Source organism: Ascaphus truei, chromosome 3 (assembly GCF_040206685.1).
Source record: "Ascaphus truei isolate aAscTru1 chromosome 3, aAscTru1.hap1, whole genome shotgun sequence".
Taxonomy (NCBI): domain Eukaryota; kingdom Metazoa; phylum Chordata; class Amphibia; order Anura; family Ascaphidae; genus Ascaphus; species Ascaphus truei.
Window position 1 is genome coordinate 345366995 of NC_134485.1, and position 14563 is coordinate 345381557.

A 14563-nucleotide genomic window follows, 5' to 3' on the forward strand; every position below is an offset into this window, starting at 1 on the left:
CAGTGGAAGGGCTACGGTACGGAGGAACACACCTGGCTTCCTCGAGGTCATATTCAAGCCCCTACACTATTAAAACGCTTCAACAAGGAGTATCCGTTAAAGCCTTGGAAGGATTGTCCAGAGTACAATTCTCGAGGGGGGGGGGTACTGTCAGGAAGCAGGGCTCACGCAACACCTCCTTACCTGCCTCGGAGGTCGTTGCTGCCGACCCTCACTCCCCGCTGACGTGTTCTCGGCGTGGGACCCGGCAATCTCGCCCGACGCCGGTTCTTGCGTCCGACATCTTGTCGGGGCGCGCGCAGGAGGATCTTACACAGCGCACGCCTCCGGCAGTAATTTATTCACTCCTCCGGCCTTCTAGCCACGCCCCCCGTGTACAGCTGCAGCCCCGCTCCTGCTCTCACACTCCACAGCTGATCACAGGCAAGGATCACAGCCTGCACCAGTCACAAGGCGCTCCACGGCACCCCCCCGCTCTGCCTCCTTCCCTGATTGGTCCCTCAACATATATTACCCCTGTTCTCCCTGGGAATCATTGCTCTGCATAGCTTCTGCTAGTTTGGCTAGTATTCGTGTGTGCTCTTGTTCTTCGTATTCTTCAGGTTTGACCCGGCTTGGCTTTCAACTCCTCCTCTGGCTCTGGACCCCGGCTTACTCCTCACGACGCAGTCTCTCTCCGCCCTTCGATCTCGGCTCGCTCCTCTACCTCCCGGACCTCTGGCACCCTCGACCCCTAGCTACGGCAATCACCACGATTCTTCTACCTCCGGACACGGCAAGTATCTTTGGTCACCTTACTAAAGACTCCTGGCCTGGCAACTACTACCACACTCCGGACACGCCCCTCTGCTGCGGGTGCGTGGTATTATACTTTCCACCTCAGTCTTGGGACGGGTCTGGTCTGCGGGCAGCACTACCGTGACACTTGCATATCATGAAACGACAAAAAAAAGAGAAGGGACAAAACATAGCGTACAACTGCTGGGTAACGTCAGCCTACACTAAGGACAAAACATACAAACTCATAGTAACAGACTAAAAAATAAATTTAATAAAAATAATGAACTATGTCATTAAAAACAAAGACCACAGAACTGACAATGGAGGACAGCTGCTCATCCGGAGTTGGTAAAATTAAAACCCTACTTACAAGAAGCAGGGTGACAACGAGCGGTGGTGGATAGAGGTAAATGTCCAGTCAACATCAGGAAAAGTTCCAACAGAGCTCTACTCTGTGACACTGGTGCTGTCGCCGGAATAGCCTGATGTCACTCACGGGGAAGCGCCGGTGGGGGAAGCAGGCTCACTGGGGCACTCATGCCGACACCGCGTGGAGATACTCCTCCTCCCTCACTGCTCCTCCTCTCCCCCCGGCAGCTAGTGCGCCCCCACGCGCGTGTGCCCGTGATGTAAAAGGTAATTAGCTAATTATCTCCTGAGGAAGTAGAATTAGTTCTACGAAACGCGTAGGGCGGGTGTCAATAGTCACCCTCTGGACTGCCTACAGCACTTTGCAGGTCTTGCAATTCCATCCGTGTGATCGAGCGGTGAGGTTCGTGTACCTTTTACATCACGGGATGAGCAGCCGTCCTCCATTGTCAGTTCTGTGGTCTTTGTTTTTAATGACATAGTTCCTTATTTTTATTAAATTTATTTTTTAGTCTGTTACTAAGAGTTTGTATGTTTTGTCCTTAGTGTTGGCTGACGTTACCCAGCAGTTGTACGCTATATATTGTCCCTTCTCTTTTTTTCTCGTTTCATGATCTGCAAGCACTTGTGCATATCCACTGCAGATCGCAGGACCTATCATTATTGGACAATATTTGGCGCCAGGTTATTTTGTTGTTTGTTCTGATTCTGTCTGTACAGGGCAGTAGTTACCAGGCAGCCTATTCTTATGTAAGAGTTTATCACTGTTTAAACACTAATTTATTTGTAGACACTTTAGCGCTTTTTCACAGTATTTTTTTCCGATTATATTCACTATACAAACGAATAACGAAAGGATAGGGGGGACAGACCATTTACATGTAAAATTCTCAGTTTTGTAAATTAAATACGATACAGGTTGTAAAAATCCTACAAAGTATTTGGTTTCCACAGAAACATCAGATGTTTCAAACTTAGATTGTAAGCTCTTCAGGACAGGGACTCCTTTCCCAAATTATGTATAAAGCGCTTATTCCGATTAGGTCACGTGTGTTACTGCTGTAAAGTGCTATGTACATGGATGGCGCTACATAAATAAAGATATTTAAAAATACTTATCCTTGACTGATTTGATTAAAATACAGACCCCAATAATCTCAATTTAACCTGCAAACCACGCCACTGTCTTTCGTCAAAGTGGGAATCTCCTCTGATAATTCATCAAACCACATTCATGACATTTCACAAATTCATGTCTGACAGAAGGAAAATAATCCTTCAGAGGCAGCAGCTTCTTACTGAGCCGCGATGACATAAGCACGGGCTTTGGCATTCTGAATACCAGCAATTCAAACATTAGCATGTACACAGTGCTTAGATACAGACACAGGAGAGGCACGCAACAGTGACATTTTAATTCAGACTGGGTATTCAACCCACATTTACATACAAGCAGGAGAGAAACTCCTGTCAATATGGTAAGAAGATACATAGAGATCATTTTCAGTCTCCAAACTAATCATGTAAAAATCACTAATGGACAATCCAAGTGAGTAAGCTTATTAGCCTCTTGGATACATAGCTTGATCCATCTAGCAATGGAAGAGATACAGGCATGGCTGCCTCTTCTGTTACCGGAGAACAGTACAACAACTATTGTTCTGCTAGTCTAGGTCGCATGATTATTTTATCTTGGTGTACCATGAAATAAGGTGCTTTACAAGATAATGCCTGCAACGTTTCAATTCTTCTGGCTGAAGTTATAGCTGTAAGGAATACTGCTTTGAGGGTAAGCCATTTATCTGAAAGCTGAAGTAATGGTTAATAAGGAACGGAAGATAATGCCTCCCAAAAAATATTTAAGTCCCAAGCAGTCACTAGGGGCTGAAGTTGGTCCGAGTTTCTCGACTGCTTTGAGGAAATAAAAAAAAGATCCTCGTCATTAGCTAATAAGGTAATGAAGAAAACCCCTAAGGCTGTAACTTGGACTTTAAGGTTAAAGCAGCAGTCCAGGCTGTAGTTTTTTTTATTTTATTTCATTTATCTTTTCCCCCTTTAATATGTGCATCAATACAATCCACACAATAAGTATTTAGCCAAGTTGCCGATCGATCGGCGAAGATTCGGCTCGGGGGTTCACTAAATGGCTGTCAGTGCAGCAGAAGAGGACCAAAGATGCAAAGTTCTGTGGGGAAGATCAGGTGACCAGGCAGTCATGATATACAATTGGTGCACTGCTAAAGAAAGGCAGGGCTCAAAAAGGGATGTGCCAGAGCTCATTTCAGAATAGGAAGGGGACGTGACTTTGTAAATGGTTGCTATAGAAACAAAAAATGCTTGTTACATTATAATACATTAAAAATTTAATTTAGAGTTGATTTAAAAAAAAAATGCTATAACAATTTTCTCATAGTACATAACTGATTTATTAAAAAACCACACATGTAGGATATTGCTTGGTCTGCAGCTTTAAAGCCTTTGTCATATCCACTCTGCTAAAAAATAAAAATACATATGGAGACTAGGCTTCCGCCAGATCTAAGCCTAGCGACACAATTGGAAAAGACGTTCCATATCCTATGGTACAGTATATTTTGTCTGTAATGTAGATTGCTTTCTACAATTTGTCCGACAATCCTTAGTTTTGTTACGTATCCACCTCTCAATCTCCATGCCGTCAAGGCAAGGAATGTTGGATTTAGATGCCATATTGGACACTGTGTAAGGAGAGCTGGTAAGGGAGGTACCTTCTCTCTCGTGATAGGAGGGACACTGTATACTAGCGGGAAGTTTCACTGCATCGACATTGCTTCAGTAAATGGTCGCTTTTTGCTCGATATTTGAAGAACAACACAAAAAAAGGACCCTGAGTTTATACACTTCTCAGTCTTGATGGCAATCCTAAGCCCAATGTAACAGTCCAAGAGAGCAGAAAGATGAATAAATCATGATAGCAGAAGATAGTACTCACTGTGTGTGACCATCAGCATAAGCTCCAAGTCGCGTGCATCTCCTGCAGGGGTAAATAACGCGTTAGAGGATCACTTGGCCCACCTGTATGTTCCTGTGTACCTTATATATGTGTAACGGTTTTTCTGGACTGGCCTGACCCACCCAATCTCATATTGGCCCCTGTAGTCTAACCAGTCCCCATTACAGTGTGATGTCTGGTGGCAACAGGACTCCTGAGTCTCCCGCATGATGTTGTGTGGGGATTGCCAACCCAGACAGGCAGCTGAGGTAGTGTGCTTGAGTCCTACCTAGATCCAGTGCAGCGCCTCCACCTCATCAGGATCCCAGCTTGAGCTTGTGGATGGTCCTGGTGAGGAACTCCTCTGTGGTGCTTCTCTCTGTGCAATTACTCCACACTTACACACAAGAGTATATTTCAACAGGGTCATCTTTATTAGTACGGTGGGCCAGCTGCCCTCCACAATGGGTGTGTTTAGCCCTCCATTGTTCACCGTACTTCCCTTTGAAAGGTATAGTCCTCCTAATGTAGGGATTCCCTATCCCCGCAGGGATATCTCCCCTGTGACCAGGTCCCTGGTCACAGTTCCATACACTGTCCTCCCAACAACTTCTTAACTCCTCCTCTATAACTCAGCAACAGCCTAACTTTTGATCAGTGCTGTGCCTTACGTATCCTCTGGGGGCTGACACAACTCTGACATCACTAACCATGGATTCAGAGCATGTGACCACTCCCATCCATACACAGGGCACCTCACCAGGGTGTGAGGGCAAACCTCCATGATTACTGCTGGCATGCCCATAACTTACCAGGCCTTACTGTCAGCAGGAGAGGTGACTGCAGCCATTTTACAGCATGGCTACATTCTCCCCCTGGTGAATCCCACCGACCCCGGCTGGGACCTAAATTTGAAATACCTTTCCTCAGGAAGCACTGTAAAATGGAACATACACATTATTAGCATAACATCAGATTTATGAAACAAACCACATCGCGCCAAGCACGCCCTGTCCAGCAGCCACGAACTCGCGCAATGCTACCCAGTACCTCCTAATAATAGTGCCGGGGATCGGGTTTCTTAACCTCCCGACCCCCCATGTCCAGGACAGTCACGCTGTAACTGCGCAGCAAACCCCTCTCGGGCCGGTACACCACCTTGTGCTTATAAACACTTCGCCCTATGCTCCATACCCTTATTAGGTGTTCTATCCGTTCCTCCGCCTTACTGCCAGTAATGGCACCCCCCTTATTGACCATGTATTCCTCTATGGTCTCCCTTAACCATTGGTCCCTGTTAACCTCAATCTCCTGCATGAGGGGTTCTGGGACGTACGGATACTCCAAGCCGTGGGAGTACTTGTATTTTGCTGTAATGGCCCTTTCAGCCCGACTACACCGAGTTAAATTGGCATTCCCCGCTCTCCCTGGTAATACCCAGGACAAGGGCTCATCTGCGTCCACAGGGTCTGATAGCATATCAGGACCCATTGGCTCATTCTCGTTCCGGCCTATTAGAAACCACCTGAACTGTAGCTCTTTCTTTCTCTCGGCGGGCGTGAACTCCCCTTTAGCCCACCAGTAGTCCACCACATCATCTTTTTCTAGTAGAAACCGCGTGCGGTCCATCCACCTCACATATCCCTCAAATAAGGGCGCCCACCAACGGGTCTCCCTAGGCCTCTCGGGCCCAGACTCTAGAGAGTCTCCCTCATCAGTCCCAGCCCAAGAGCATACCCCAGATATCCCCGCGGAACGGGGTCGGGACCACCTTTCATGTTTTGGCATCTCCTCTGATTGTACATCAGCCTCTTCAGGCACCCATCGGGACTTTGACACGTGTCCCAATTGTCCTCCACCCCTTGAACCACCCTCAGAGGCAAAGCTGCCTAGTCTCTCCCCAGTCCGGTTCTCACCAACCCCCAAGGACCCTTCCGACACCCCCAAACTAGACGAGGATCCCCAGGAACAGGTGACTGGGGCATTATCTAAGGCGTGAGGTTGGGCATAGGGGTAGGCAGTTGGCAGCCGCGTGGTTCCGACCCGCTCTCCGTTATCGGACTGTCCCGTACTACTGAGCGGTGATACCGCCGGCTGCGTCTCACCCTCCTCGGTCCGTCGCTGGCTCCTGGTCTTCCTAGTCGATCGGGAACCACTGCCCGATCGCCGAAGCGTTGGTGATCTCCTTCCGGCTGCTCCGCTGCCTCCGCCGGAAACGACGTCACCACCGGACGCGGAGGTGCCGCCATCTTGGGATGGACCCCCATGCGGGATCTCTTCCTGCACGAGGATATCCGGAAGTCCACCTGCGCCCACGTGCGCCGTCCTGGCCTGGCACGGCCCTTCCTCTGCTAGTGTCAGCACCGGAGCCTGGTAAAAACAAGGGCTATCCTTACCAGTCCGCAGGTTGGGCGTGGACCGCCCGTCACCGCTGGTCCCGCCGACCCCGGGGACGGATGGGCTCCGCCTTTCAGGCCTCCGCTCCACTGGCGACACCCGACTCCTCCCACTGTCACTCCCGGTAAGTGGCCTTTTCACTCCATTTCCTCCGCAGGACACCGCCACCAGCCAGACCAGGGTACTAGATAGTTCTTTGGGTCCCTCGTCCGAGGAATCCACGTTAAGGGTACTTGGGGTCGCCGATCGTGGCGACCGCCTTCTCTTCTCCCGGTCAGTTGCCTGACCGATCGCTCCATGCTCTTCGGATCCAGCCGTATTAACCGGCTCCGATCCCCATTCTCCGGGATCTGCACTCTTGGTCCACAGTGCACCAGGGGACTCGGCGGACAGCCTAGCCGTATCCCCCGGGGGGTCATTTGTCTGGATGGGCACAAATGTGGGCATAGGCCACAGGTATTGCGTGCCACACTGTGGACAGCGCGCCGCTGTACCCATGGTGCCGCCGGGCAGTCTGCATTGCAGGCAGAGGCCCACCACTGTCTCCGCGCCCGCTACGCGTATCACCAGTACCCCCCCTGGTACTGCATAGGGCTGAGTAGACACCATCTTGTTCACGTCTGGGGAGCAGGCCATTGTCTTGGTGGGGGCCACTTTCAACACTGGTCTGTTCTGGGAGCTGGTTCCGCATGAGTGATCAACAGGGGTTGGATTGTCAGCCACTCCTTGGTTCAGCTCCGCCCTTGTCTGACACAATTGGAATCCGCCCCCAGTAGTAGCGATTATGGGCGGGTCCCACAATGGAATAGGATGTCCTTTAATTGAGGCCGCACCTCTTTCAGTCCTAGAGGGCGCGGCCACAGCTTTCGTGCCCTTATCCCCCACTGGGTGGGGTTCTGCCTTTGGCGCCAATCCCAGCCGATTTCTTGCAGCTGCCTTGCGTGCAAAATACCCTTTCTTTCCGCACACAACACCAGCTGCAGGGACTACTTTTGGTAGCAGCGCGGTCGCTTCACCAGCGCTTCGCTCCGCGGGATTCATACCCACAGGGCATAGTTGGAAACCACTCCCCCTGGTTGAGATTAGGGGAGGGTCCCACAGGCTAATCGGTTGGCTCAGCACTGGGGCTGAGTGAGTCACTGTCCATGAAGGCGCAGCCGCAGCTTTCGCGCTATACCCCCCATCAGGGCGGGGCTCTCCTGTTGGCGCCGCTTCTGGCCAATTCCTTGTAAGTTTTGCATTTGCAGAACTCTCTGCAATCGGCCCACGTGGTCTCCCAGGGAAGCGGGAGCCGCCATTTTGTGTCGCACTGTCAGTCTGATCAATGAATGAGGTAGCGTTCATCTGTTTGTATGCCGACTGACAGTCACTCTCACTATGTTCTCCTCCTGTTATAACAATGTCCTCAACACAGTCCTCCAGGGTAGTGCCCCGGTGTCCTAGGCAGGACCAAAACGGTGCGGTCACCGCTCTCACTCCACTCCATAGCAGACTCGTGACGGTCATATCAGTAACTGCTTGCTCTTCAGCGGGGCGCACGCCAGGTGTGCTCTCCCCATCAGCCTCCGGTCGCCAATTTGGACTATCCGCACCGCGCGGATCCTCCATTCTTGCGGTCGCCATTTCCTCGCTGTACTTAATAGTATTGTACATGGGGCTCCTCTCTGCGGGGCAGCCACCACACCGGTACAATAAAGATTTCCCTGATGCACCACCATGTGTACTTAATGTAGGCTGGACTCGTGTATGCACTACCTCAGGCTAGGCTCACTCTCTCAGTGTCTGCTGTATCTCCTTCCTCCCAGTCTGTGCTCCCTACGGTAAGTAGTCTGGAATGGGCTAGAGTACTCTGGGGCTTCCATGCAGTACTTGGGCGTCTACCTATCTTGGTTAGCCTAGCGCAGACCCTCTCCAGGACTCCTGACCACGTTAACAGGCTATCCCTTTAGGCATCCTACCAACTAGCACTACCTCAAGGTGACTAGGACAGCTATAGCCCGGCTCCAAACCCCCAACTCCTTTCAGGCCCCTATGTTGTCCCTGCGAACTGACAAACTCCATCAGCCCCCTGACTACCCCTAGATCCGTCCCAACGCAGCACAAAGTGGCAGCAGACACTTCTCCCTGTTTCCCAGTATGCCTAGCAAAAGCCTGTCCTGTTGACAGGTCTATCTCAGCAGCGCCTCCAAATGTAACGGTTTTTCTGGACTGGCCTGACCCACCCAATCTCATATTGGCCCCTGTAGTCTAACCAGTCCCCATTACAGTGTGATGTCTGGTGGTGCACCTGTTGGCAACAGGACTCCTGAGTCTCCCGCATGATGTTGTGTGGGGATTGCCAACCCAGACAGGCAGCTGAGGTAGTGTGCTTGAGTCCTACCTAGATCCAGTGCAGCGCCTCCACCTCATCAGGATCCCAGCTTGAGCTTGTGGATGGTCCTGGTGAGGAACTCCTCTGTGGTGCTTCTCTCTGTGCAATTACTCCACACTTACACACGAGAGTATATTTCAACAGGGTCATCTTTATTAGTACGGTGGGCCAGCTGCCCTCCACAATGGGTGCGTTTAGCCCTCCATTGTTCACCGTACTTCCCTTTGAAAAGTATAGTCCTCCTAATGTAGGGATTCCCTATCCCCGCAGGGATATCTCCCCTGTGACCAGGTCCCTGGTCACAGTTCCATACACTGTCCTCCCAACAACTTCTTAACTCCTCCTCTATAACTCAGCAACAGCCTAACTTTTGATCAGTGCTGTGCCTTATGTATCCTCTGGGGGCTGACACAACTCTGACATCACTAACCATGGATTCAGAGCATGTGACCACTCCCATCCATACATAGGGCACCTCACCAGGGTGAGAGGGCAAACCTCCATGATTACTGCTGGCATGCCCATAACTTACCAGGCCTTACTGTCAGCAGGAGAGATGACTGCAGCCATTTTACAGCATGGCTACATATGGATTAAACAAACATTGTTTTTACGGCACTTTATTGTTTAGTCCCCGCTTTTTGCTGCTGTGCTCTTCTGGTTCCCTGGCTCCAGCTGGATCAACTAGGAAACCCTCCGTGTTACTATACACTGTGTATGTGTATATATTGTGTATGTATATATACTGTGTATGTGTGTGTATATATATATATATATATACAGTGGTTGACAAATCACCAAAAAATCTACTCGCCACACAAAAAAAATCTACTCGCCACCTAGTACCAAACGTGTGCTGCTTGGGCCAATATTTACTCGCCCGGGGGTTAAATCCACTCGCCCGGGGCGAGCAAATGTATAGGTTTGTCGAACACTGTATGTATATATATATATATATATATATATATATATATATATATATATATATATATATATATATATATATATATATATATATATATATATATATATATATATATATATATATATATATAATAAAAAAAAGACACACATGATTACTGTGTTTAATTGACACCCCTTGATGTCACCACGGTTCACAGCGAATCACAAAAAGCAGACAGCAAAGAATCTAGAATCACTTTAGTGGCTTTCCATTTGCTATGATGGCCACGTGTTTAAGCACAAAGTGAAATGCTGGGCCTAAGTATTTATTTTACAATATTCCGATAGGCTTTGCACCTGCTGCTTGAGTCTGTGCACTAAAGGAGTCATCTATGTAACGCAATGCAATGCAATTCTGTGATAAAAACAGCACCAAATGTATGCAAAAAATAAATCCCATTACTGGCCAAATATTTTTTATATGATACATCTGGTGCATTTTGCCCAAGATTGCATCATAAGCTTTGATATTGTGACAGAAACCAGGGGATGGTAATAAATTCCATATATAGGGCTCCCAGGATACTGAACAGTTTCTATCCTGTCTGGCCTGGGAGTGCAGCCTTATAATACATGCACTCCATCCCACAGTTTGGCAAGCGCTGGAACTGAGGGATGAGAGATCCAGACCAGAGTTTGTCTGGCTGCCTGATTTCTGTCACCGGTCATGCTAATTAGAAATCAGGTATGTAAGACTGATTTCCTGGTTGCTCTTGTCTCTTCTCCAGAGCCTGGAAGGCTGCTGAACACAGTGGGGAGAAGCCTCTTCCCCACACAGGTTCAATCGTTCTGTTCATTTGGCTAAGTCTGCAAAAGTACCTTGTTTTGTTGTTGGAAAGTGGAAAAGCCACTTCCACCCTGAGTTAGGGAAATCTAAGTTAAGTTATCGCTCAGGTGAGCAGCATTTGTTTTGATGTGTTTTGTTGTATGCACTGTGGCAGTCTCAGTGCCTGGGACTAAATAAACCAGGCCCAGCCTGTTTAAAGGAACAGTACGTGACGCCTCCTCATTTTAACCTACCCTAAAAGACCGTGTTCTAACCGTCCCGGACAAGCGGCGGAGCCCCGGAGTAAGCTGTTTGTCACATATGGTGGAGAATGCGGGCATCTGGATACTAAAAGGTCTGGGGGTTAAAGAACTTTAAAGAAAAAAAAAAAAGAAAAAGTTTTTTTTTCTCTCTCTCCAAACATGATGGAAGACGTGGTGAGTGCACTGGTACGCAATGTCGCTGTCCAGAAAGACGCGAATGAAGCTCAGCAACAGGCGAGTGAAACCCAGCGACAGCTGTTAATAGCCCAGCAAGAGACTAATACAAACCAGCAAGAGACAAACCGCTTGCTGAGAGAGGAGCAACAGCGGTTCGCTCAGGGCTTACAGCAGGAACTCGAGATCCTGAGGGAGACTATCAGTAACCTTCCACTGGCAGCGGCAGCCCCAGTTCCGAAAATGACCAGGGCAAGCCACTACCTTCAGAAGATGGGACCCTCGGATGATGTGGAAGCCTATCTTCTCACGTTTGAACGCACGGCACAGAGAGGGATGGCCAGAAGCTGAGTGGGCTGGTCTAATCGCACCCTTCCTAAGCGGCGAACCCCAGAAGGCTTACTTTGATCTAGAGCCAGCCGAAGCTAACGTCTATGCAAAATTGAAGTTCGAGATCCTCGCCCGCCTCGGCGTAACCACGGCTGTTCGCGCCCAAAGGTTTCACGCATGGTCCTTCACGATGGATAAAGCCACCCGAAGCCAGATGTATGACCTCATCCACCTCGCCCGGAAGTGGCTACAACCCGAGATCAACTCAGCAAGCCACATCGTGGAACGGTTGGTCATGGACCAGTTCTTGAGGAAACTTCCCTCTGCCTTACGCCGTTGGGTCAGTCGGAGTGACCCCCACAATGCGGATGAGCTTGTGGCCCTCGTAGAAAGGTACAATGCAGCAGAAGAGCACCCGCAACCCACAGTCGTGGAGCAACCCCACTACCCGAGGTTCCAGGACTCTTCCAGAGACGGTAAAAGGGTACCGGGGTTAAGGGGAGCTGAGGAGCGGCGACCACCTTCACGCAGCACCAGCAACAGTGGTTCGCACACTAAGGGCAATAGCCAACATGGGGAGCCGGGAAAAGGCTCTAAGTGGGACACAGACTATGTACCTAAATGTGTAAATTGTCATGAGAGGGGCCACACAGCAAAAATCTGCCCACTAAATGATGAGCCCATGCAATGCAACAGCGTGGAACCTTATTCGCTGTTGTCCCAATGTATGCGCCCTAGCCCAGAGGACCCCTTGAATAACCATCTGTGGGCATTTGTAAAGGTTAATGGTAAGAGGGTTCGGGCACTTCTGGACTCTGGGAGCATGGTCACACTAGTGTCCGAATACTTCTTGCCCATTAAGAAGAAACAGGGAAACAGTTCACAAAGAATGGCAATTTGTTGTATACATGGGGATAATCATGAATATTCCACTGTTGATGTTTTTTTTGAAACAGAGTTTGGTTCTTTAGATTTCAAGGTGGGTATTGTACCCAAACTGGCACATGATGTGTTAATAGGGACCGACTTTCCCCATTTTCTAAAAATGTGGTCCCCCGCTCAGAATAGCGCCCAGAGTTCAATAGCGGACCATAACGAAGTATTAGAAGAAATAAATCCTTTCCCGTTTTCAGAAATGGAGGTTGACGAGGGCCCAAATAAGAAGGGGGAAAAGGAGGAGTGCTGTAAAATTCCCTTCCCCATCACTACTTTGGTAGGGAATACCCCAAATCAAGATGTTGATCAGACACTTACCACCCCAGAACCGGATAAGACCCTCGCTGACCTAGAGGTCAGTCCTGGGAGTTTTAAGAAGGCCCAGTGGGAGGACCCCACGTTAGCGGTAGCAAGGGGAAATATACGGGACCTGAATAGTACTCCTGGCCAACCAGATAGGTCACTTGCTTACCCCTACTTCGAGGTAGAGAACGACCTAGTATATCGGGTTGATAAAAGGAAATCAGTTACAACTAAACAATTGTTGGTACCACGGACATTCCGTAACGTAGTATTACACCTCGCACATAGTCATCCATTGGGGGGACACCTAGGGGTGGAAAAGACAAAGGAAAAGGTTCTCCGAAGCTTCTATTGGCCTGGGGTTCTGGCAGAAATTACGAATTATTGTTCCTCATGCCCAGCATGTCAGATCACCGCCCCGTTCAAGGCGTACCGCAGCCCATTGGTACCCCTTCCCATAATAGAGGTACCATTTGACCGGATTGCTATGGATCTAGTAGGACCCCTAATAAAGTCTGCTAGGGGACATCAGCATATATTGGTAATATTAGATTATGCTACCCGATATCCGGAGGCAGTTCCCCTACGTAGCACCTCTGCCAAAAACATAGCAAAAGAGTTGGTAGTTCTGTTTTCCCGGGTTGGAATTCCTAAAGAGATTCTATCTGACCAGGGAACACCATTTATGTCCCAAGTAACAAAAGAGTTATGTAAACTCCTAACAATCAAGCATCTCAGAACCTCAGTCTATCATCCACAAACAGATGGTTTAGTGGAAAGGTTCAATAAAACCTTAAAGAGCATGTTACGCCGGGCGGTCGATAAAGATGGGAAAAACTGGGATTGTTTGTTACCGTACCTGTTATTTGCCATTAGGGAAGTTCCCCAATCATCCACAGGCTTCTCCCCGTTTGAACTATTGTATGGCCGACACCCAAGGGGCTTACTGGATATAGCCAAAGAGACTTGGGAACACGAGGTTACCCCTTACAGAAGTGTAATAGAGCATGTTGCCCAGATGCAGGACCGCATTGCTGCAGTCCTACCCATAGTGAGGGAACACATGGAGAAAGCTCAAGAAGCACAGAGGAATACGTATAATAAGGGTGCTAGGGTCAGATTTTTTTTTCCAGGTGATAGGGTACTAGTTCTGGTTCCCACCGTGGAAAGTAAATTCCTTGCTAAATGGCATGGGCCATATGAGGTCTTGGAAAGAGTGGGAGAAGTAAATTATAAGGTAAGACAGCCAGGTAGGAGGAAACCTGAGCAAATTTACCATATAAACCTACTCAAGCCCTGGAAAGATAGAGAAGTCTTGTCAACCCTAGTAACCCCAGGTCCGTCAGAGAGTCAAGAAACTGACCCAGAGGTTAGCATAGCTGAAACCCTGTCCGTTCATCAGAAACAAGAGGTTCAGAATTTAGTGAGAAGAAACAAAGAAATCTTCTCTACACAGCCAGGTAGAACTAGCGTAATTGAACATGACCTAGTCTCTGAACCGGGGGTCCGAGTTAACCTTAAACCGTACCGAATCCCAGAGGCCAAAAGAGAGGCTATAAGTTTAGAGGTTAAAAAAATGCTAAAACTAGGCGTAATTGAGGAATCCCAAAGTGGGTGGAACAGCCCTATAGTCTTAGTCCCAAAGCCAGATGGTACAACAAGGTTTTGTAATGACTACCGGAAACTAAACGCGGTGTCAAAATTTGATACTTATCCTATGCCCAGGGTAGATGAACTTGTAGAGAGACTGGGCAAAGCCCGATATCTCACAACCCTAGACCTAACAAAAGGGTACTGGCAGGTTCCCCTCACAGAAAGGGCAAAAGAAAAGACAGCCTTCTCAACCCCAGATGGCCTCTTTCAGTATAGGGTGCTGCCTTTTGGCTTACATGGAGCTCCCGCCACATTCCAAAGAATGATGGATAAAATTTTAAAACCAC

General features: G+C 48.8%; 1 protein-coding gene across 4 annotated transcripts in view; it reads right to left on the reverse strand.

Moving 5' to 3' along the window:
- LOC142490008 (uncharacterized) overlaps positions 1-14563 on the reverse strand; it is a 134229-nt gene that overhangs the window by 117917 nt on the left and 1749 nt on the right. For 2 of the 4 annotated variants that reach the window (XM_075591764.1, XM_075591763.1), the window contains exons 1-2: positions 4410-9480; positions 4121-4162 (exon numbers count right to left, since the gene is read on the reverse strand). In XM_075591764.1, the coding sequence (XP_075447879.1) occupies positions 5174-8170 (2997 nt within the window). In that variant the 5' untranslated portion in view covers positions 8171-9480 and the 3' untranslated portion in view covers positions 4121-4162; positions 4410-5173. Of the gene's footprint in view, positions 1-4120; positions 4163-4409; positions 9481-14563 lie in introns of those variants that run through there. The other 2 variants (XM_075591765.1, XR_012799976.1) reach the window with 2 other exon arrangements.